At 44.2% G+C, this 22,363-nt stretch overlaps 1 protein-coding gene across 7 annotated transcripts in view; it reads left to right on the forward strand.

Annotated features, from left to right (window-relative positions):
• Positions 1 to 22,363, forward strand: part of klhl17 (kelch-like family member 17) — a 77,896-nt gene that overhangs the window by 49,779 nt on the left and 5,754 nt on the right. For 6 of the 7 annotated variants that reach the window (XM_068017053.1, XM_068017048.1, XM_068017051.1 and 3 more), the window contains 3 exons: positions 3,970 to 4,058; positions 5,603 to 5,676; positions 13,293 to 13,474. In XM_068017053.1, coding sequence (XP_067873154.1) covers positions 3,970 to 4,058; positions 5,603 to 5,676; positions 13,293 to 13,474 — 345 coding nt within the window. Of the gene's footprint in view, positions 1 to 3,969; positions 4,059 to 5,602; positions 5,677 to 7,300; positions 7,435 to 13,292; positions 13,475 to 22,363 lie in introns of those variants that run through there. The other variant, XR_010969628.1, reaches the window with a different exon arrangement.

Below are 22,363 nucleotides of genomic sequence, written 5' to 3' on the forward strand. Positions count from 1 at the left end.
GGCAACAGATGCTGGCCTTGCCAGCGATGCCCACATCCCATGAAAAAATAAAAAAAACACTCTCCCACTTTTCATATAGCTGTGCACATTTTTCCTTTTCAAGTGTATATTTAATTTCCTTTTGAATGCTTCCACCCACCTTTCAGGCAGTGCATTCTAGATCATAACTCGCCACATTAAAAAATGTTTACTGATCTCCCCTTTCTGCTTCTTTTGACAATTAATCTGAATCTGTGTGTCCTTTGTGTCATGCAGACCCCTACCTGTCAAGAGTGAGGCATATTAATTTTGTCATATGAACATTGATTTTAAACTGTTGCTGGAGCAGGGAAATGACTTGTTAAAGAGATCAGCTCTGGCTGGAGAAAAACATTCACATACTAACAGACTGTGCTTGTGGAGACAAAGGACCATTCCCTGACACATTCAGCCCACAATGGACTTCGATCACCAGACATTGAAGGTGAGGAAGCTCACATTCCAGGATGACTGCTAAGATGGCCAAATCAACAAACAGACATGATCAAACTAGCTAGTCACATGACTAACCTGCTGGGCAACCTGAGTTGTTTTGAATTGTGCAGAGAGTTTGAGAGAGAGACTGTTTGCTTCTGGACTGTAAAGATCTCTCCTGTCTGCTCCCATCTCTCTTGGAACTCCAAATCCACTGAAGGCGTGAACCACAAGAGAGAAAAGTCTCCTACATCGAACAAGGTTCAAGAAAAGTACTGGGCCCCAATGAAAAGCAAGACCTATCTCCAATCAAGGACTCTACAGCGAGCTTGAAGAACAGTAACCAAAACCATCTTCAGATATTGCCTCAAACTTTTCCACTTTATTTCTTCTGCTCTTTTCTGTCTCTGTGTGTATCGTGTATGCTTGCTAGCGTGGGTGTGTCGCCTACCCATAGGCATTAACCGAATTAGAGTTTAAGTTTAATAAAGCTCAACCTTTCTTCTTTAAACCTAAGTAAACCTCTTTGACTGGTTGCTTTGCATTATAATTGGAAAGCTGTGAACAAGGATTCACTGAGGGAGAGCTTAAAAAAAAAAGGTGTTCAAAATAAAACCCTGTTACGATAAGACCAGGCTGAGAGGGAACCCGAGACCCTGTTCTCACCTGGTCATAACATCTGCTTAATGATCCTCCTGCCAGTGCCTCCTGACCTCATCTGATCAAAATCCCTCATAATTTTGAAAACCTCTTTGCAATCTCCTCTGAACAGACTCTTTTTCAGTACCGTTCTGTGGTTTCTAAGTGCAACTGCCAAATAATGTCTTAGACTTGCACTCATCTGGAACCTAGCTAAGAACTCCCAAACTTCTGATTTTTGTCTACCGCCTTCAGAGAAACATGACTTGCATCTCACGATTCTGGAGGAGATTCAGATTCAAGCTCTAAAGATGAAAGGACAGCCCTCAAACTGAGCGTGCTCTTCAGTTCCCCAGCTGATTTCACTTTAAAATATGGCTGCGTGACCATTGCTATTGTCATTCAAGTGTTGGTGGGAACCTGTGAGCTGAGATTATGACGCAACAAAGATATCTCTCGACCTCTTTCATCAAGGACAGTTAGATTCCTCCTCCAGTAAAAGGAATGAATTAAAAATCAACGAGGGCAGAGGCATCTTTAAATATGTCCATAATAGACATCTCAGTATGCAAATTGTGAGCAGTGAACTTCATATTGTGGAGACTTGAGGCACTTTTTATTACATTCTCATGAGGATAATTGTGGTGCAGTTCGATGAAAACTGGCATGTACCAAGAGGGCAGAAGTGACGGAGCGAAGAGATCTTGGAGGGTTGTAGGGCTGGAGGGGATTATAGAAATAGGGAGGGGCGACGCAATGAAAGGATTTGGAAGCAAGGATGAGAATTTTAAAATTGGAGTTGCCAGTCGGAGCTAACGTAGGTCCGTGAGCGCAGAGATACAGCAGATACACAGATACACAGATACAGCACGGTTGGTATCAGTAACTGGAGATTAAAGCAGATTAACAGGAGCATGGTTTTAAACTTTCTTTATGGTCCTCTGACACTCCATGCTATGGCATTGTGCAGTCCAGGAAGATAAATCTGGTCGAAATCATGCCTGAGAGCAAAGCAACGTTACCAATCTCCTCCACCTCACACCTTGTGGATTATGGAGCCTAGAGGGCCATATACAAAGTTTAACTGCATGTTAACATTAATTTGCATGTATCACAAGTTGCTGATAGTGATGGATCTTGTTCTTCTTTACATCTTGATTACCTCTCCTACGCTAATACCTATATGTGTGGTTGGGTTTAGATGTAATGAATGACTGTAATTATATTTTGATTACATACCCCAGCTACAAATGCTCCCTTACCTTGACGTTCCTGTGCTCCAGCTAATGCCTGAAAGTATCGTGACTACAAAACAATCCTGTGTTTGTGGCTGTACCTCACTGTAATTTATGTTACTATGATTAACTGATCTCTATTGCCCTGTGTTAAATGCGCTAAAATGCGGGGTTGAAACTGTGCGGTGCGATATTAATAATGAATATCTTAACGCATTAGTAAGAAACTCTGCCATTTTAATAAAGCCGTTAATGGTTGACAGAGGAATGTGTTGATTCCTAATAACTTTTTTTTCTTAATGAAGGATTGATAATGGGGAAGTTGCTAACAAAAATTGTCAACTTGTATATAAAGAAAACATTCTCAATTGCGCTCCATGTAGAGGAAATCTTTCCGCCCTTCCAACAAACTTCAGGGCCCCCCATTCCATTAGTCAAAAAATTCAATCACCTGGAATATCCCGGGGGTTCTCCCAATCTCCTGAGGTAATGTTGGAGGATGGAAGTGAAACACCAGGGAAACTGCGGAAACAGCCATTCCTGTCATTTCTCTTGTAAGTTGCGACGGAAGACTGGGAGACCTGCACCTCCCCCCCCCCCCCCCCCCCCCCCCCCCCCAGCAATGTGTGATTGGGCCGTACAGAGCAGAAAGGGCCCAGGTTTGGTCCTTGGGCTGTACTGCATTAACTGCTAGGGCAGGATAATGATGCCACACTTGGCCCCGCCCGCCTGGGTTAGGGAGGGGGCAGATCGGGTAGGGTAACCTAATCAGGCTCCCCTCCTGTCAGGTACATGTGTGTAGACATCAGGTGCCTTGCCCCATCCCTCTGTCCCTCACTGAACATCAATTTCTGTGCTTGCTGACCTGCTATCATCTCCGTTTTAAAATTCTCATCGTCCTATTCAGTTCCTTCCATGGTCTCAGTCCTCCCTAACTCTGTAACCTCCTCCAGCCCTAAAACACTCCGAGGTCGCTGTGTTTCTCCAATTCTGGCCTGTTGTGCATCCCCCACCATTGGCTGCTGTGCCTTCTGCTAGCTCGGCCATGAGCTCTGGAATTCCCGGCCCCAATCTCTGTGCCTCTCTCTCCTCCAGAATGCTAAATAAACCTACCTCTTTGACCAAGCTTTTGCTCACCTGTCCTAATGTCTCCTTATTTAGTTCTGTCAAATTTTGTCTGATTACGCTCCTGTGAAGCACCTTGAGATGTTTTACGGCATTAAAGGTGCTATATAAATGCAAGTTGTTATTGTTGAGTAGCTTGCTGACAGTCACTGTCTCATCTCACACGTGAAGAAAGGGCACTTGGAGAGTGAAGGTACCAGAGGGAGCCAGAACTGTCAGGAGAGGAGGGGGAGAAATTGGAGGGAGAGTTTTCTAATTTAGAAATCACAAAGCTGTTTTTAATCACGAGGATAAGTCTAGCCCTGTCAGACCGCACAGGAAATTCCAGTGCTGTTTGCAAAACTTAGAATCATAGAAAGTTTCAGGCACAGAAAGAGGCCACTTGGCCCATCGTGTTTGTGCCGGAAGTTTTGAAAACAACAAATGCATTTTTGCACACGTTGAAATGACTGACAATGGGTAATTCAGATACTTGCCTTTAACAACTACCCCCCCCCTTCTGTTTTTGTATCCACAGTGCAGAGAGGTTCGACCCACTGACAGGATCGTGGTCCTCAGTCACTGCCATGAGCACAAGGCGGCGATATGTCCGAATTGCAACATTAGGTGGGCTTTTTCTCTCTAACGTTCGAGCAGCAGAAGATGGATTAATATCAACACAAAATGCAAAGAAATCTAGGGAGTGTCAATGCTGAATCGTCACTGGGAAACTAATTTTAACATACAGTGAAAGATTTTGCCGTTAACTTGCTATCAAACTGTTGGCAACAAATTGGTCCCTTGGGTACAGGGGAACCGTCTGCCAGTATTCACTGGGTCCAAGGTTTCCTATGTGGGTTGAAATATCAGCTGAACCTTTGTTGGCACAATGGGTCAATGTGCAAAGAGATGTGATATAGATGAGAACACCCTAAATTTGTTTCCACTCAGTGTCAACTTAGCTGGTCTTATCTGAGCTGGCACAGGAGGTGGTATAGTTGGCACCATGGTGGAGGGATGTCCATTCTACCTGTGTTCCCACTGCTGATTGCTATCCAGGGACCAGTGTGGAAAGTATAGGTGTGTTGGGGAAAGGATTTGGCTACAGTGCCCTCCACAGTTGAACAGCTCGCCAACACTTACTGTCAAAGCTCACGTGTAGAGAAATTTGTACTGGGGCAGGTGTGGCACCAGAAGCCTGGTGTCTGTTTGATCCTATACTGGCTTGCAGCCAGATCTGAAGTTATCACCGTGAAACCATACCTTTCGCCCCGATTTTAACATAACCCACGGGCAGGTCCGACGCGTCAGTACATCCTGGATTCTTGTCAGGATTCTGCTTGCACTGAGAACAATGAGGGGGCAGGAGCTTGTAGCAATTGTTTGGTCTTGGTTTCTGGGGTTAGTTAGGCCTGAGGAGGTTGAAGACAGCTGGGAGAGTAGTGGTCATGTTGGGTTAGGGTTGTTGCTCTAATGGAGTTACACGATTACTAGCTCGGCTTTCTGTTAGTTGGCATAATCTGAGCCATTGCTAGAAATTTTCAGTTCGGGTCAGTACTCTTGCATCAATGAGTAAAGATCCCCAGGGAGGTTCAGTACTGGGGCCCCCTAGAAATATTAACCCCTGTCTTAACTTCTAAAAGACTGCCAACTACCCGAAGGAGAGCAGCAACGTAATCAGAGAAAGTATTTAATTCCTTTAAATTGCGATAGAGCATTAGAATTAATGTGCTGATAAGCCTTGGGTTAGTTGGGATGTGTTCCTTTGAGGAGAAAGGGCAGTCTTCATGTTGGAGCACCAAGCTTACAAGTGGAGTTACCAACACTCATTGGATGTATCCCTGGAGGTTTCATCACATGACCTGTTGCCTTTCTTGCCATCTTTTGATATTTTTAAAACTGATATTGTGTTCAAACAAATGGATTTTTTAAAAAAAACTTTCATTGCCCCTTTTCCAGGATTTGCTGAAAGCAGTGTCCTGAAGATTAATATTAATCTTCAATTCCAAGAGACTCCAGGGTAGTCCTGCAGGATTGGCAAGTGTAGGTTGATTTTCTCAGTAGCACAACAGAGTGACTGGTTTCTCCATGTGTCAGAAATCAGCCTGACTTGTCAAAGAAACCCATACTAACAAGTCGATAAATGTATTTTAATGATGCTGTCCTTTCAGATGGAAATCTCTACGCTGTTGGTGGATATGACAGCTCTTCACACTTAGCAACGGTAGAAAAATACGATCCACAGGTAAATAAACACACAAATGTACCCACTGTTCGTCTAGCCCCACTCCATACTGGGGCTGGGTATGGCTTTGTTCAGGGTTAGGGAGTTGAAAGGAAGTCTGCCTATGTAGTTCTGGCGTGAATCAAAGTTCTCCCACTTTTCATTTTGACCAGATCATTTCTGAGCCTCATCCCAACATATCCTAGACTGGGAATGATATCACTTTAAATTCTTATGGTACGAGGCTGGGAGTAGTCAGGAGAGATGAACAAAGGGATCACTAGATTCAACAAACTCGCAGCAAAGAATTTCAAAAGTTAATAAATAAAGGCCAGCCAATTTTTATGGCCCGACACTGGGCAAGAGCAATGCGCCCAAAATGCAGAGTAGTTTCGTGTCCCTGGTCATTAACATGCTCTATAAGTCACCCTGGTACAGGCCCAACACCTGGCAGGGCACACCAGCAACTTGGAACATAAAGCTTCCATTTCTATAATTCCTTTAATGACCTCACGACGTCCCTAAGCCTGCTAACCAATTTACACACAGCAAGATCCCACAAACAGCAATGTGATGATGACCAAATAGAGTCATAGAGTTATACAGCACAGAAACAGGCCCATCGTGTCCGTGCCGGCCATCAAGCACCTATCTATTCTAATCCCATTTTCCAGCACTTGGCCCATAGCCTTGTATGCTATGGCGCTACAAGTGCTCATCTAAATACTTCTTAAATGTTGTGAGGGTTCCTGCCTCTACCAACTTCCAGCCACCCTCCAGGTGAAAATGTTTTTCCTCAAATCCCCTCTAAACCTCCTGCACCTTACCTTAACTCTATGTCCCCTGGTTATTGACCCCTCCGCTAAGGGAAAAAGTTTCTTCCTATCTAACCTATCAATCAATGTCCCTCATAATTTTGGATACTGCAATCATATCTCCCCTCAGCCTTCTCTGCTCTAAGCAAAACAACCCTAGTCTTTTCAGTCTCCAGCTCAGGCAATATCCTGGTGAATCTCCTCTGCACCCTCTCCAGTGCAATCACATCCTTCCTATAGTGTGGTGCCCAGAACTGTACACAGTACTCCAGCTGTGGCCTAACTAACATTTTATACAGCTCCATCATAACCTCCCTGCTCTTATATTCTATGCCTCGGCTAATAAAGGCAAGTATCCCATATGCCTTCCTAACCACCTTAATTACTGTGCTGCTGTCTTCAGTGATCTATGGACAAGTACACCAAGGTCCCTCTGACCCTCTGTACTTCCTAGGGTCCTACCATCCATTGTATATTCCCTTGCCTTGTTAGTCCTCCCAAAATGCATCACCTCACACTTCTCAAGATTAAATTCCATTTGCCACAGCTCTGCCCATCTTACCAGCCTATCGATATAATAGTCTTTTTTTTTTAAGTGATGTCAGTTGAAGGGTAAATATTGGCCAGGACACCTTTCATGCAAACAAAACTGAGATATCTGAGCTTGAGGCCTGGATCTCGACCTACAGATCATAGTTTGTATACCCTTGTGTTATTAGATACACGTATTATTGTGATTTAATTCACTGGCTGATGCAGAGAGTAGTTGTTCAGATTTGAAATTGGCAAAGTCCCCTCTTTTAAATGTGTGAATTTACATGTTTTCACAGATGGCACATCTTCGTAATAAATTCTCACCTTAATTTCGTTGTTTTTGCCTCCACTATAAAGGACGACAATGAGGGAACTGCAGTTTGTAATATCATACACCAGCAGATGTCACACTTGACTTTAGTATTTACTGGTAATGAGCAAAATAATAGGAAGTAATCAGTTTATTTCACATTGGGCTTGTGTGTACAGTTACACAATAGCAGGATGGCACAATGCGTGTTACATTAGTGTACTGGCTTTCAGACTTTCAACTGTGGGTGACCCCTTGGAAATATTGATACGCTCTGGAGGATCCTGTCTTAAAGAAAGACTTCCATTTATATAATGCCCTTCATGACCTTAGGATGTTCCAAAGTGCTTCGCAGCCAATTCATTACTTTTTTTTGTTGAAGTGTCGTCACTGTTGTGATGTAGGAAACACGGCAGCCAGTTTGCACACAGCAAGATCCCACAAACTGCATAGGAACATGAGTAGGTCATTTAGCCACTCAAACCTGTTCTGCCATTCAGTGAGATCATACCTGAGCTAGAACACAACTCCATACAACAATGAAACAAATGGCCAGATAGTGGTTGAGAGATAAATGGAATTTTGGAAATTAACTTCCAAAGGAGTGCCAGCTTCCCAAAGGAGAACTGCAGTATGATCAGAGAAGCTGTGTAATTGGCAGGGGGTGCTGATGCTCTCAGACCATATAAATAGCATGGGAAGCTGTGAGTACCCTCTCCCATGTCTTGTCTCCATTGGGCCTATTGCAATGTACTGTAGTCACAGGCCAAACTCCACACCCTTCAGAGCAATGTCATAATACAGGCCTGTATTTAAAGGAGCCAAGATCTGCAGCACTCTGGATGCTGTAGATTTTGCATAGATCACTGCACAGGCAAGTCTGAGTCATTGGCTGTAAGTCCTAATACACAAAGGTTTCTGTCCCATTTTCTTGATCTTTGCATCCAGGGAACTGGAGACTCCCGAGGGACAAGAGTAAGGAAAATCAACAAGACTTGAAAGAACTTGCATTTATATAGCATCTTTCACAGCCTCAGGTCACCCAATGTGTTTTACAGCCAACAGAGTGCAGTCACTGGTCTAATATAGTGCTCGTGCATCTACGCAGTGTCTTCCAAATTGTTCCATAGTCCAACCAAGCACGGTGACAATATTACTGCTTACAGTCTCTGCTAATAAAGAACAAAGAACAGTACAGCACAGGAACAGGCCATTTGGCCCTCCAAGCCTGCGCCGATCTTGATGACTGCATAAACTAAAACCTTCTGCACTTCTGGGGTCCGTATCCCTCTATTCCCTTCCTATTCATGTATTTGTCAAGATGCCTCTTAAACGTCTCTATGGTACCTGCTTCCACCACCTCCCGCGGCAACAATTTCCAGGCACTCACCACCCTCTGTGTAAAGAAATTGCCTCGCACATCCCCTCTAAACTTTGCCCCTCTCACCTTAAACCTATGTCCCCTAGTAACTGACTCTTCCACCCTGGGAAAAAGCTTCTGACTATCCACTCTGTCCATGCTACTTATAACTTTGTAAACTTCTATCATGTCGCCCCTCCACCTCCGTCGTTCCAGTGAAAACAATCTGAGTTTATCCAACCTCTCCTCATAGCTAATGCCCTCCAGACCAGGCAACAACCTGGTAAACCTCTTCTGTACCCTCTCCAAAGCCTCCACATCCTTCTGGTAGTGTGGCGACCAGAATTGCACACAATATTCTAAGTGTGGCCTAACTAAAGTTCTGTACAGTTGCAGCATGACTTGCCTATTTTTATACTCTATGCCCCGACCGATGAAGGCAAGCATGCCGTATGCCTTCTTAACTACCCTATCCACCTGCGTTGCCACTTTCAGTGACCTGTGGACCTGTACGCCCAGATCTCTCTGCCTGTCAATATTCCTAAGGGTTCTGCCATTTACTGTATACTTCCCACCTGCATTAGACCTTCCAAAATGCATTACCTCACATTTGTCCGAATTAAACTCCATCTGTCATTTCTCCGCCCAAGTCTCCAACCGATCTATATCCTGCTGTATCCTCTGACAATCCTCATCACTGTCCGCAACTCCACCAACCTTTGTATCGTCTGCAAACTTACTAATCAGACCAGCTACATTTTCCTCCAAATCATTTATATATACTACAAAGAGCAAAGGTCCCAGCACTGATCCCTGCGGAACACCACTAGTCACATCCCTCCATTCAGAAAAGCACCCTTCCACTGCTACCCTCTGTCTTCTATGACCGAGCCAGTTCTGTATCCATCTTGCCAGCTCCCCTCTGATCCCATGTGACTTCACCTTTTGTATCAGTCTGCCATGAGGGACCTTGTCAAAGGCTTTACTGAAGTCCATATAGATAACATCCACTGTTCTGTAAAAACCCTGCGTGAATTTCTTACCAGTCTGGCTGTGTCCCAGTGCCGAACTTTATACAGCATGAATACACATGCATATGAAAAGCTTTAAGCTTGGACTCTGTGGATGATTTAATTCCCAACTGCAGGACGAGGTTATGTTAAGTCCCTGATTATACAGGGGTAATGAGAGTCCTTTACACAATCAAATGTTCTAATGGACACAGCAGACCTGCAGGATTAAATTAAGACCTTAAATTCACTGCAGATCTTTGATGGTATTTAAATGATGGCCCTTCGTTTATTTTAGAGACTATTTTTATAAAAGGCAATTTGAGTTTTCTTAATATACTGATTGCACTAAGCATCTAAATTTACAGCTGACACCATATTATGTAGCAAAGAACATTTCATGGGGAGGCACATTTACACTGAGACATCTACTAGTAGTTGGCCATTGAATAAGACATGTCATTTCATGCTGGGTGTGGAAACAACTGTGTAACAATCCTAAGAATAGTAACCAAAATTATATAACTAGGGGCAATCCGTTAAATTTAATAGATGAGAAAGAATTTTGAGTCTGCTAGTGGGCACAACATTAAAGGTTTTGTGACACTGATGGCAACAATTGCTCAAATAGAACATGAGCCTGGATAAGAGTAATTTCATTGACACACTCTGAGTGGGGAGCAGTATCTGCAGGGTATTTTTATTTATTTTATTTTTTATTTAGAGATACAGCACTGAAACAGGCCCTTCGGCCCACCAAGTCTGTGCCGACCAACAACCACCCATTTATACTAATCCTACATTAATCCCATATTCTCTACCACATCCCCACCATTTCCCTACCACCGACCTACACTAGGGGCAATTTACAATGGCCAATTTACCTAACAACCTGCAAGTCTTTGGAGGTGGGAGGAAACCGGAGCACCCGGCGGAAACCCACGCAGACACAGGGAGAACTTGCAAACTCCACACAGGCAGTACCCAGAACTGAACCCAGGTTGCTGGAGCTGTGAGGCTGCAATGCTAACCATTGCACCACTGTGCTGCCCTGAACTGAATGGACTCCTCCTGTCTCAGCATATGATTCCACACTGCATCACGCAAGTCTGAACTGTGGGTACAATCTGTTGCTGCTGGTCTAAGTAGAGCCTCCTTTCTTCAGACTCCCGAGGCCCTGCATCTGCACCCAACTAAGCATGACTGTCTGTCCTCCATTCTCCGAGGGGGACTGCCCACAGCTGCCTCTGCCTCTCTCGCTTCCTTCTGTTCACTTGTGACATGCTATTCACTCTGTGCTACCTTATATATTCACACGTGAAGACCCACTGATGAGTGTATCTGCATTGGTGGATCGTGTGCTTGTAAGATGTGATGGTGCTAGCTCTGATGTCTCTATTTCCGGTGCTTGTCCCGGTGCCATCACAGGACTCTGTCATTCTCCCTCCACATCAGAACCTGTGGGAGACACAAGAAGAGATCATATGGCTTGGAGATGGGACGACAATTTGACCCGATCCTCTGACACCCTCAGTCTGTGGGCACAGCTCTCTGGTTGGAGTGTAAGATTGCAAACTTATCTTTCTAAATGCAGCAATTGAATTCAAGTCCAAAGTAATGACCGGGACAATCCAAATCTCATCCAAATGGCATAGTTAGTAGCACTCTAGCTCCTGGGTCAGATAGTTGCGATTTTAAACCCTATACAGTTCCTACCACTTGTAGCAGCTGCATTGCATTTGCTCCATGCGTTGATTGATTTATCTCCTCCATCTGCAACTCGTACTGTTCAGACTAAAGAACTGAAGTATCAGTGTAATGAGATCTTTATGTTGTCTGATGCAACATAAATGAGGTGCATGGAGTCCAGGTCATTGAAGATCTCAAACATGTTTATTACAGCTAAACTATTATATGCAGTGCAGAGCAAACTATTTACAGAACCTTCCTCTCGGTGTTACAGTTGCAGAGTGACTCTGGCTTGGACTCACATGACTATATCCTGTCACCTAGCTCATTAGCATTCTGAGATCTTAAAGGGACATCATTCTTAAAGGCAATCATACAACAACCAGTGAAATAGATTTGATGCTAAAATGTCGAGAGCCAGGTATTTTTTAAAAAACACATTCCTCAAGAGTCACTCATTCCTTTGTAGAACAACTTAATGGTTTTGGATATTTTAGAACATTCCTTAGGTAAATGTAGCTATAAGACTGAAAAATAAGTGATGTAGCGCTGTAGTACCATTGTAAAGCAACAGAGCAGTGGTCACACTACAAAGGTGAAAAATTATCTCTCAGACACTTTGGATCATAACGAGGTTCTTTTTTCTTTGTTTTTTCTGAGTAGGGCAAACTGTAGCCTGAACTTTTCTGCCCGAACTACCCAAAACACTTAACACACTATTAGAGTGTGGCAAAGACTTTGAAATTTACAAAATGAAAAGGGGAATTTTTAAATGCTTTTTGCCTGCTTTAAAGGATCGCCCCATTTAACAGACAATTTAAATGGTGAGGACTGTACTAGAATTTAAGCAGTACTGAGGGAAGGCTGCATCGCTTGGCATGATGTTCTTCAAATAGGACTTGTTATGCTTTTGGGGTTGTTTTACTGACTTTATTTTACTATCGATGTTTTTGATTTCTGTGTTTCAGATGACTCTCACAGTCTCTAGCTTCCTTTGTCCCAGACAGAGTGTCTTCACTTGTCCAAATATGCAGATAAATTTGCAGTGAAGGAACAGTTTATTTCAGCAGAACTGGTAGTAAAAGTACACCTTTAACCATTGCGCTGTGAAGCAGTCCAAAAGATTCAAATGTGTTTTGGTCAGAACAAAAGAAATGCTCTTGTTGCATCACAGAATTGTTACAGCACAGAAGGAGGCCAGTCAGCCCATCATGTCAGCACTGGCTCTCTGATCAATTCACCCAATGCCATTCCCCTAATTTCTCCCTCTAACCCTGCACATTCTTCCTTTTCAGATAACAGTCTAATTCCCCTTTAAAAGCCTCGATCAATCGTGTGCGTGTGTGTTTTACATTTTCAGACAAAGTTTAAGCAGGCATTTTTTGCAAGTGCCAATAATGGGGTCTCATCTGTTCTGAGCACTGAACTGCATAGTTCTAACCCATGGCGATCGGATTATTAAAGGCAATGAACTGTACCTGGACATTTGTTCCTGGTTGATCTTCCAGAGGCAAATTTGTACTTTATGAGCTGTACATTGCTCAGGTCAGACTCTGCCTTGAGCTCTACGGGTCACTGAGACATGAGGAGAGACACTTAAACCCTGGAGGCATGGCATAGAAGAGCCAGGAGACTGATCCCTAAGCATTATAATAAGGGCTGGAAAAGCTGGGGCTTTGGAGTTGTGAATGGAGGCACTGGTTGGTGGGGGTGAGGGGGTAACCTCAGAGGGGTATTTAAAATAGAAGAGGTGTACCTAGAACACTCAGGACAATTTTAACCTAACCTGGTGTGTTGGGAAACTGATGGGATCAGGTGCAACCCTGGTTTTATGCCTCACTTCATTTCACTCTCCATTTAGGTCAAGGGTATATCTCCTGTATCTGTCTTTTTGAATTGTTCATGGTTTTCTTGTGCAGACCAACACGTGGACCACTATCGCTAACATGCTGAGTCGTCGGAGCAGTGCAGGCGTTGCAGTGCTGGAGGGGTTGCTGTATGTCGCTGGCGGGAATGATGGGACTAGCTGCCTTAACTCAGTGGAAAGATATAATCCAAAAACAAACACATGGGAGAGTGTGGCACCTATGAACATCAGAAGGTATGCATCTCTATGCTTCCTTCATTTAAAATGCATTAACTTGACTCAAGTCCAGGTCATGGCTGTCTCCTTAGGCAGGCAACTTTACAAGGTTTCAGTTCACATATTGGGGAGGAAGTTATGCTTCAGTTGCACAGATCCTTGGTCAAACCCCATCTGGAGAACTATGTTCAATTCTGGACAAAGTCTCTCAGGGAAGATATACTAGCCTTAGAGGGACATGAAATCCTGCGACATTGATCACAAGTCGTGGGAGTCAGTTGCCAGCGTTCGCCAGAGCTGGCGGGTAGCCATAAAGACGGGGCTAAAATGTGGCGAGTCGAAGAGACTTAGTAGTTGGCAGGAAAAAAGACAGAGACGCTAGGGGAGAGTCAACTGTGCAACAGCCCCGACAAACAAATTTCTCTGCAGCACCTGTGGACGAGCCTGTCACTCTAGAATTGGCCTTTATAGCCACTCCAGGCGCTGCTTCACAAACCACTGACCACCTCCAGGCGCGTATCCATTGTCTCTCGAGATAAGGAGGCCCAAAAGAAGTGTAGATTCACCATAATGATACCAGAGCTTAAAGAGTTAAATCACAAGGACAGATTGCACAAACTGGGCTTATATTCCCTTGAGTTTAGAGATTAGAGGGCTGATCTGATCGAGGTATTTAAAATGTTAAAATAATTTGATAGGGTAGACACTGAGAAAGTATCGCCTCTGTTCAGGAGAGAAATCAGGAAACAGTGCAATAGAAATCTGGGATTCTCTCCCCTAAAAGGCTATGAATGGCCAGAGCAACTGGAGCTTTCAAGTCTGAGATAAATAGATGTTTGTTGGGTAAGGGTCTCAAGGAATGTGGAGCAAAGGTCTGTAGTTGAGGTGTAGATCAACCATGATCTGATTGAATAGTGGAAGAGACTCAAGTGGCTGAATGGTGTACCCCTGTTCCTATGACACTGAAACAAACATTAATATTGCAATAATAAGCTACTGAAATGTTAAGATCAGTTTTTTTACTGTAATGTTAACATGATTGGAGTGTGCAAGCTGTTTGTCTTCAGGGACCATTTAGGTGCATACAGGGGGACTGCATGTGAAGTTTAAATCCTTGTTCCCATCAAGTCTCTGATACTAACAGATCTTGGTGTTCTGATTTGGAATCGATCCAACATTGAGAACAGCCCTGTGCAAAACTTGAGGCTTTCAAAATTCAAACAGACCTTGCAAATTGAACTGAGTTTGCTCAGCTTCACAGGCTGGAAGTGGCCCTTGGGCATGAGAAGGAAACATTACGTCATATGAGTAGGGGGATACGCAGGCACTTCACGGTTTAGTAGTTTATCTGTCGTATTTTTTTGAAAATCAAATAAGCTTAAGAGCCTTTTAATGACATGCTGTGAGTAATGGTGTACAAATGGCTACCTGGTTTATGATAACCTGTTCAAACCCTTATATTCTTACAGTATAAAATTAAAACTAACAACTGCTTAAGCAAGAAATAATCTGTACCAAAATTCCACTTCTCTGCACAGAACAATTTTAAATTGACAGGGAAATCGGATTCTCCCTACCCACTGTCTCTTCAGCGAATATGTTCTCACAAGTAGGTCATTCTTTACAAATATGTGTTTCAAGTTTCTCAGACTCATGTTGACTTTGCCCTTATGAGGGGCTCATTCAACTAGCCAATAATTCCAATGACAGCAATGGGTATCGGAACTTTGGCCGCAGGCTGCCCTCCATTTTCCCAACACGCGGACTTCTGAATGACTCCAGATGGTCGAAAAATGTCAAATTCAGGTGAATCTCCTGTGGCAGTGGTCATACTGTGGTAATGCCGGTGGTATAGAATCTTACAACACCAAAGGAGGCCATGCAGCCCATCATACTTTTGTTAGCTCTTTGAAGGAGCTGTCCAATTTTTCCCCATAACCCTGCAAATTCGTTCTCTTCAAGTACATGTCCAGTTGGCTTTTGAAAGTTCTTCTGGAGTCTACTTCCCCTTCAGGTAGTGCATCCCAGATCTTAACCACCCTTTGAAAAAAAATTCTTATTCCTCCATTTCTTGTGCCAATTGTAAATCTGTGATCTCTGGTGACTGCCCCACTTGTCAGTAAAAGCAATTCCTCTCTACTTGCTCTGTCAAATCCTTCATAATATTCAGTATCGGTGTCTCCTCATATATCGTTTCCCAATGTGGGCTGCATTGATTGCCATTTGGCACAGAATAACTGGTCAATTATTTAATACTTTGGGATCTCATCTCCTTGTGTCACCTCAAGCTCCTTTAATAGGGTCAAAGAGTAGAAACATTCACAGCTATTCAATGAATCCTTTGTCACAATAGTATCACCTAGACTGCACCAAGTATATAACCTAGACTGCACTATAAACTTGGTGCTGCCAGGTGATATTTGTCACAAAAGAATCATTGAATAATTTATACATGTAGAGTTTAAAAGAAACACTACAGACATGAAATAGAAACATAAACACTAGTTATAAGCAGCATGTCCATAAGGAGAAGGGAAAAGGTTAAGGTTTCAGACAGAAACCATTCTGGAGTAAACCCAAAACATTAGTTTTTCCTCTTTTCAGATGCTGACAGACCTGCTGTGTATTTCTACCATTTTCTATTTGTATATCAAGACGTCTATAAACTGTTCTGGGTGCTATTGCCTTTATTGATGGATTAATCCTAATTTAGGACATCAAGATCTGTTAGTATCTAAGGCTTGCGATAACATATGCAACAGGCAATACTAGAAACCCTCAGCAGTTCAACTAGGAAAGGTTAACTTTTAAACCTTTGCAAAGTTCAAATAATAATCATATATGTGCCAGGAGAGCTCACTAGGCACTGGATCTAAACTGCGCCTCAAGCATTTGCCATTATATGTTTCAGCTGTGACTCAGTGTTAGCACTCTCACCTCTAATTCAGGTGATTGTGGATTCAAGTCCCACTCCAGAGACTTGAGCACAAAATCTAGGCTGATACTCCAGTACTGTACTAAGGGAATGCTGCACCGTGTTATGACCGAGGCGAGAGGCATGCGCTGTTAATTCAGTCCCACTTCTCCACAGGCCACAACATATATTTAAATTTCCCACTTACCGGAACAGTTAATCAGATACTCTCTTTTCCCCAGAATAAAGCACACCAACCAGGTTTCTTTAATAAACAAAAACATTATCTTTATTATAAACCAAGCCTTAACCAATAATGAAGTAAACATACATGCAAATTGAAATATTAAAGCCCCTTTTATTATCCCAGCCCTCAGACACACACTCACATATACACCCATTAACTGGGGGAAAAAAAGGAATGTTTTTTGTTGACAGCTGTTACAAAGAAATAGAAGGAATAAAAAATAAAGTAGACTGAGGAGAAGGTATGGAAGTCCTTTGTTTTGGTGAGATGTCCCAAAGGCAAATAGGTGACTGCCACTAGAAATCTTCCTAGAACAGTTCTTTCCAGGCAATGTTGATGAACAGTCTGGGTAGGCTTTCAAGAGATGCAGCTACAGAAGGCTTCACATAGATTTTACATCAAGTGTGCAGCAACAAAGGTTTCAATCCTCACACATTCGATGCAAAGTTTCTTCAAAGATGCAAGGTTTCTGCAAACATGCAGGATTTCTTCAAATACAAGAGGCAACAGTGCAACTTGATGCAGGGATTCATCAAAGAAAGATACCAGCTGTCTTCTCTGGGCAGGTCAGGAAGCAAACTTCTTTCTGTTCTTGGTCAAACACCCACTGGCTTTTTTAACAGTTCAAAATGAAACTAAAACCTTTCCAGAGGCAAGTTGTATGACAACCATAAATCTTGGTTTGTCATTCCCTTGTAAACATGCTTTTCAGAATCACAAGCACAAACTCCCTGTGGGTTATTTACAAACAGATGATTTCCAGTAAGATTTGTTTACTGGTCAACCTTCTGTTGACCTTCCATTTAAGAAAAACACCCAAAGTTCAGCTTCTTCAAGATTCAGCATCCATGGAATCCTTTTCAGCTTTAAAAATATAGATTCTCAAGTTTTAATAAAAAATGGAAACCCTCGTAACAACCGTCAGAGGTGCCGTCTTTCAGGTGTGACGTTAAACGGAGGGTCCGTCTGCCCTGTCTTCTTTTCTTTTGGGCCTCCTTATCTCGAGAGACAATGGATACGCGCCTGGAGGTGGTCAGTGGTTTGTGAAGCAGCGCCTGGAGTGGCTATAAAGGCCAATTCTGGAGTGACAGGCTCTTCCACAGGTGCTGCAGAGAAATTTGTTTGTCGGGGCTGTTGCACAGTTGGCTCTCCCCTTGCGCCTCTGTCTTTTTTCCTGCCAACTACTAAGTCTCTTCGACTCGCCACAATTTAGCCCTGTCTTTATGGCTGCCAGCCAACTCTGGCGAATGCTGGCAACTGACTCCCACGACTTGTGATCAATGTCACACGATTTCATGTCGCGTTTGCAGACGTCTTTATAGCGGTGACATGGACGGCTGGTGGGTCTGATACCAGTGGCGAGCTCGCTGTACAATGTGTCTTTGGGGATCCTGCCATCTTCCATGCGGCTCACATGGCCAAGCCATCTCAAGCGCCGCTGACTCAGTAGTGTGTATAAGCTGGGGGTGTTGGCCGCTTCAAGGACTTCTGTGTTGGAGATATAGTCCTGCCACCTGATGCCAAGTATTCTCCGAAGGCAGCGAAGATGGAATGAATTGAGACGTCGCTCTTGGCTGACATATGTTGTCCAGGCCTCGCTGCCATAGAGCAAGGTACTGAGGACACAGGCCTGATACACTCGGACTTTTGTGTTCCGTGTCAGTGCTCCATTTTCCCACACTCTCTTGGCCAGTCTGGACATAGCAGTGGAAGCCTTACCCATGCGCTTGTTGATTTCTGCATCTAGAGACAGGTTACTGGTGATAGTTGAGCCTAGGTAGGTGAACTCTTGAACCACTTCCAGAGCGTGGTCACCAATATTGATGGATGGAGCATTTCTGACGTCCTGCCCCATGATGTTCGTTTTCTTGAGGCTGATGGTTAGGCCAAATTCATTGCAGGCAGCCGCAAACCTGTCGATGAGACTCTGCAGGCACTCTTCAGTGTGAGATGTTAAAGCAGCATCGTCAGCAAAGAAGAGTTCTCTGATGAGGACTTTCCGTACTTTGGACTTCGCTCTTAGACGGGCAAGGTTGAACAACCTGCCCCCTGATCTTGTGTGGAGGAAAATTCCTTCTTCAGAGGATTTGAACGCATGTGAAAGCAGCAGGGAGAAGAAAATCCCAAAAAGTGTGGGTGCGAGAACACAGCCCTGTTTCACACCACTCAGGATAGGAAAGGGCTCTGATGAGGAGCCACCATGTTGAATTGTGCCTTTCATATTGTCATGGAATGAGGTGATGATACTTAGTAGCTTTGGTGGACATCCGATCTTTTCTAGTAGTCTGAAGAGACCACGTCTGCTGACGAGGTCAAAGGCTTTGGTGAGATCAATGAAAGCAATGTAGAGGGGCATCTGTTGTTCACGGCATTTCTCCTGTATCTGACGAAGGGAGAACAGCATGTCAATGGTCGATCTCTCTGCACGAAAGCCACACTGTGCCTCAGGGTAGACGCGCTCGGCCAGCTTCTGGAGCCTGTTCAGAGCGACTCGAGCAAAGACTTTCCCCACTATGCTGAGCAGGGAGATTCCACGGTAGTTGTTGCAGTCACCGCGGTCACCTTTGTTTTTATAGAGGGTGATGATATTGGCATCGCGCATGTCCTGGGGTACTGCTCCCTCGTCCCAGCACAGGCATAGCAGTTCATGTAGTGCTGAGAGTATAGCAGGCTTGGCACTCTTGATTATTTCAGGGGTAATGCTGTCCTTCCCAGGGGCTTTTCCGCTGGCTAGAGAATCAATGGCATCACTGAGTTCCGATTTTGTTGGCTGTATGTCCAGCTCATCCATGACTGGTAGAGGCTGGGCTGCATTGAGGGCAGTCTCAGTGACCGCATTCTCCCTGGAGTACAGTTCTAGGTAGTGCTCAACCCAGCGGTCCATCTGTTTGCGTTGGTCAGTGATTATGTCCCCCGATTTAGATTTGAGGGGGGCGATCTTCTTGATGGTTGGCCCAAGAGCTCTCTTCATGCCATCATACATTCCTCTGATGTTTCCGGTGTCTGAGGCCAGCTGAATATGACTGCATAGGTGTTGCCAGTAGTCGTTTGCGCAACGCCTGGCTGTTCTTTGTGCAGTACTTCTGGCTGCTTTAAGTCTGTCTGGTGGATGTAAAAGATCCCATGATGCTATTTCGACAAAGAGCAGGGGAGTTTTCCCAGATGTCTGGCCCCACATATATTCCCCCAAGCAGATTGTGCGTTGAAATTGGCTGCTGTGTTTCCTACATTACAACAGCGATGACACTGCAAAAGTACTTCAGGTATTTTGAGACATCCTGAGATTGTGCTAGATATGAACATGCGAATTAGGAGCGGGAATAGGCCACTCGGCCCCTCCAGCCTGCTCTTCCATTCAATAAGATCATGGCTGATCTGATTGTATCCTCAACTCCACATTCCCGCCTACCCCCGATAACCTTTCAGCCTCTTGCTTATCAAGAATCTATCTACCTCTGCCTTAAAAATATTTAAAGACTCTGCTTCCACTGCCTTTTGATGAAGAGAGTTCCAAAGACTCAGGACCCTCAGAGAAAAAACTTCTCCTCATCTCGGTCTTAAAAGGCCGACCCCTTTAAAATGCTATTTTAGTGCAAGTTTCTTTTCCTTTTTCTTTCATTGTCAACAAGATGGAGACCAGAAAGTAGCACAGCAGATAGCCTTGTAGCAGACACTAGTCTCTCTCACCTGCACAAGCCAACAACATCCAGAATGCTTTGCATGAGTGGCATTCATGAGCACAGAGGAAGAGAATGTAGGTCCATGCCTGAGATTCCTCCAATACCTAGTTCCGTCTGAACTTTGACACTGTGGGAAAACACCTGCAGGAAGTCTGCTCTCTCCGAACAGAGAGAGAGAGAGAGAAAGCTAGTTGCCCCAACATGCCCTGGTGCATGTAGGTGGAAACCAGCCAAATGTCTTCAGCCCACTCTGCTGTCTGGGGAATGTGTGTGGTTTAGAGAAGAAGGGGAAAACCAAAGTGCTGATGGAGGGGAAGAAATATTTGAGCGGTGCGGTGGAGGAGTGGGAATGGCAGGAATGTGGATTTGTGCCCATAGTTACCATACGATGTGTTCCTGATCTGACTGTGCATGAGGGAGGTGCTAAGTATGGTTGAAGCACAAGCGAAAAACAAAGCAAATTGAAGGGCCAGTCTTGCTTATGTCAGCGAGCACAGGGGTGATGGGTAAACGGGTTTGGTGCAAGTTAGCAAACCAGCAATAGAGTTTTGGATGAGCTCAAGTTTATTTACGGGGGGGAAGATGGAAGGCCAACCAGGAGAGGATTGAAATAGTCAAATTCAGAGGTAACAAAGTCCTGGGCGAGGGTTTCAGCAGCAGATGAGCTGAGGCAGGGATGGAGACTAGCGATGTTGCAAAGATAAAAGTAGGCGAGTCTTGTGGTGGAGAGGATATATGGTCGGAAGCTCATTTCGGGGTTAACTAGGACCCTGAGGTCGTGACCAGCCTCAGGGAGACGGATGGAGTGGGTAAGGTGGATAGTTTATGGTGGGGTCTGAAGCCAGTTTTCTTCCTTATGTCTCCTCTGGTTCTTTTACAAATCACCGTAAATCGGTGTCCTCTGGTTACAGGCCCATCTGCCACTGGAAACAGTTTCTCCTTATTTACCCTTATCAAAACCCTTCATGAACACCACTATCAAATCTCGTCTTAACCCTCTCTCTTCATAAGACAATCCCGCCATCCCAACTATTAGTCTTGTCAACCTGCGTTGCACGCCCTCTATGGCAGGTATATCCTTCCTTAGGTAAGGAGACCAAAACTGTACACAATACTACAGGTGCAGTCTCACCAAGGCTTTATACAATTGAAGCAATACATCTTTACTCCTGTACTCAAATTCCCTTGCAATGAAGGCCAACATACCATTTGCCTTCTTAATTGCTTGCTGCACCTGCATAGTAGCTTTTAGTGACTCATGAACAAGGATCGTGAACAGGTCACTAATATTAAGGAAACAGCTTAAAAAGTCCCAACCTCCAAAATAGATACTTTATTATTCCTCTACATTACTTCTCTTTGTAGACTGAGTAAAGCATGAAAACCTGGAACAAGGAACTATTTGAGAGATTGCAAATAAGAACTTGGCATCCTTTGTACTTGGATCATGGGGGAACTTGCATTGGATCACACTTGACTGATTCAGTGCTTGCAATCTTGTGGCTGGGAATTGCTGTGTGTTTGGCTCCTTCTGTACTTTGTATGTTGCCTGTACTTGCAGTGCTGATGCTGCCAGCATGCGCCAACTGTATCTGCGATATTGTACACACAGCGACTCCCAGCCACAGCGTCGCAAGCACGGTGGGGTAGATCTTGATTTTGCTGCTCATGTAAGAGGGCTGATAGCGAGTTGGCAGCTGATTAAAGTCAATGGAAATAAAAACTGAGAGCGCTGCGCCAGGCTGCCGACTTGCTCTGACCTGTTTTTTACACACACAGTCAAAACCTACTGCAATGAGTATCAAGACAAACACAGAACAAGTCCCAAGAATGCAGACTCTCCCACTCCTCTCCCTACCAAATGGGTGAGAAAGTGTCATGGCAAGGGAGAAACTCTGTGGCTGCTTCTGCAGTAGCAGAAACACAGAACATTGGAGGTCAGTTTGTGAAAGGGTCTTTAGTATCCAGTCTCCTTCCTAGGCACCCAGTCTCTCAATGGGAATTTCATTTTGTCGTATCCAGCTGCTGTTTTGTTGCTACATTACAGTGTAGCTCAGTGGTACCAT

Source organism: Heterodontus francisci, chromosome 37 (genome assembly GCF_036365525.1).
Source record: "Heterodontus francisci isolate sHetFra1 chromosome 37, sHetFra1.hap1, whole genome shotgun sequence".
In the NCBI taxonomy this organism is placed as follows: Eukaryota; Metazoa; Chordata; class Chondrichthyes; order Heterodontiformes; family Heterodontidae; genus Heterodontus; species Heterodontus francisci.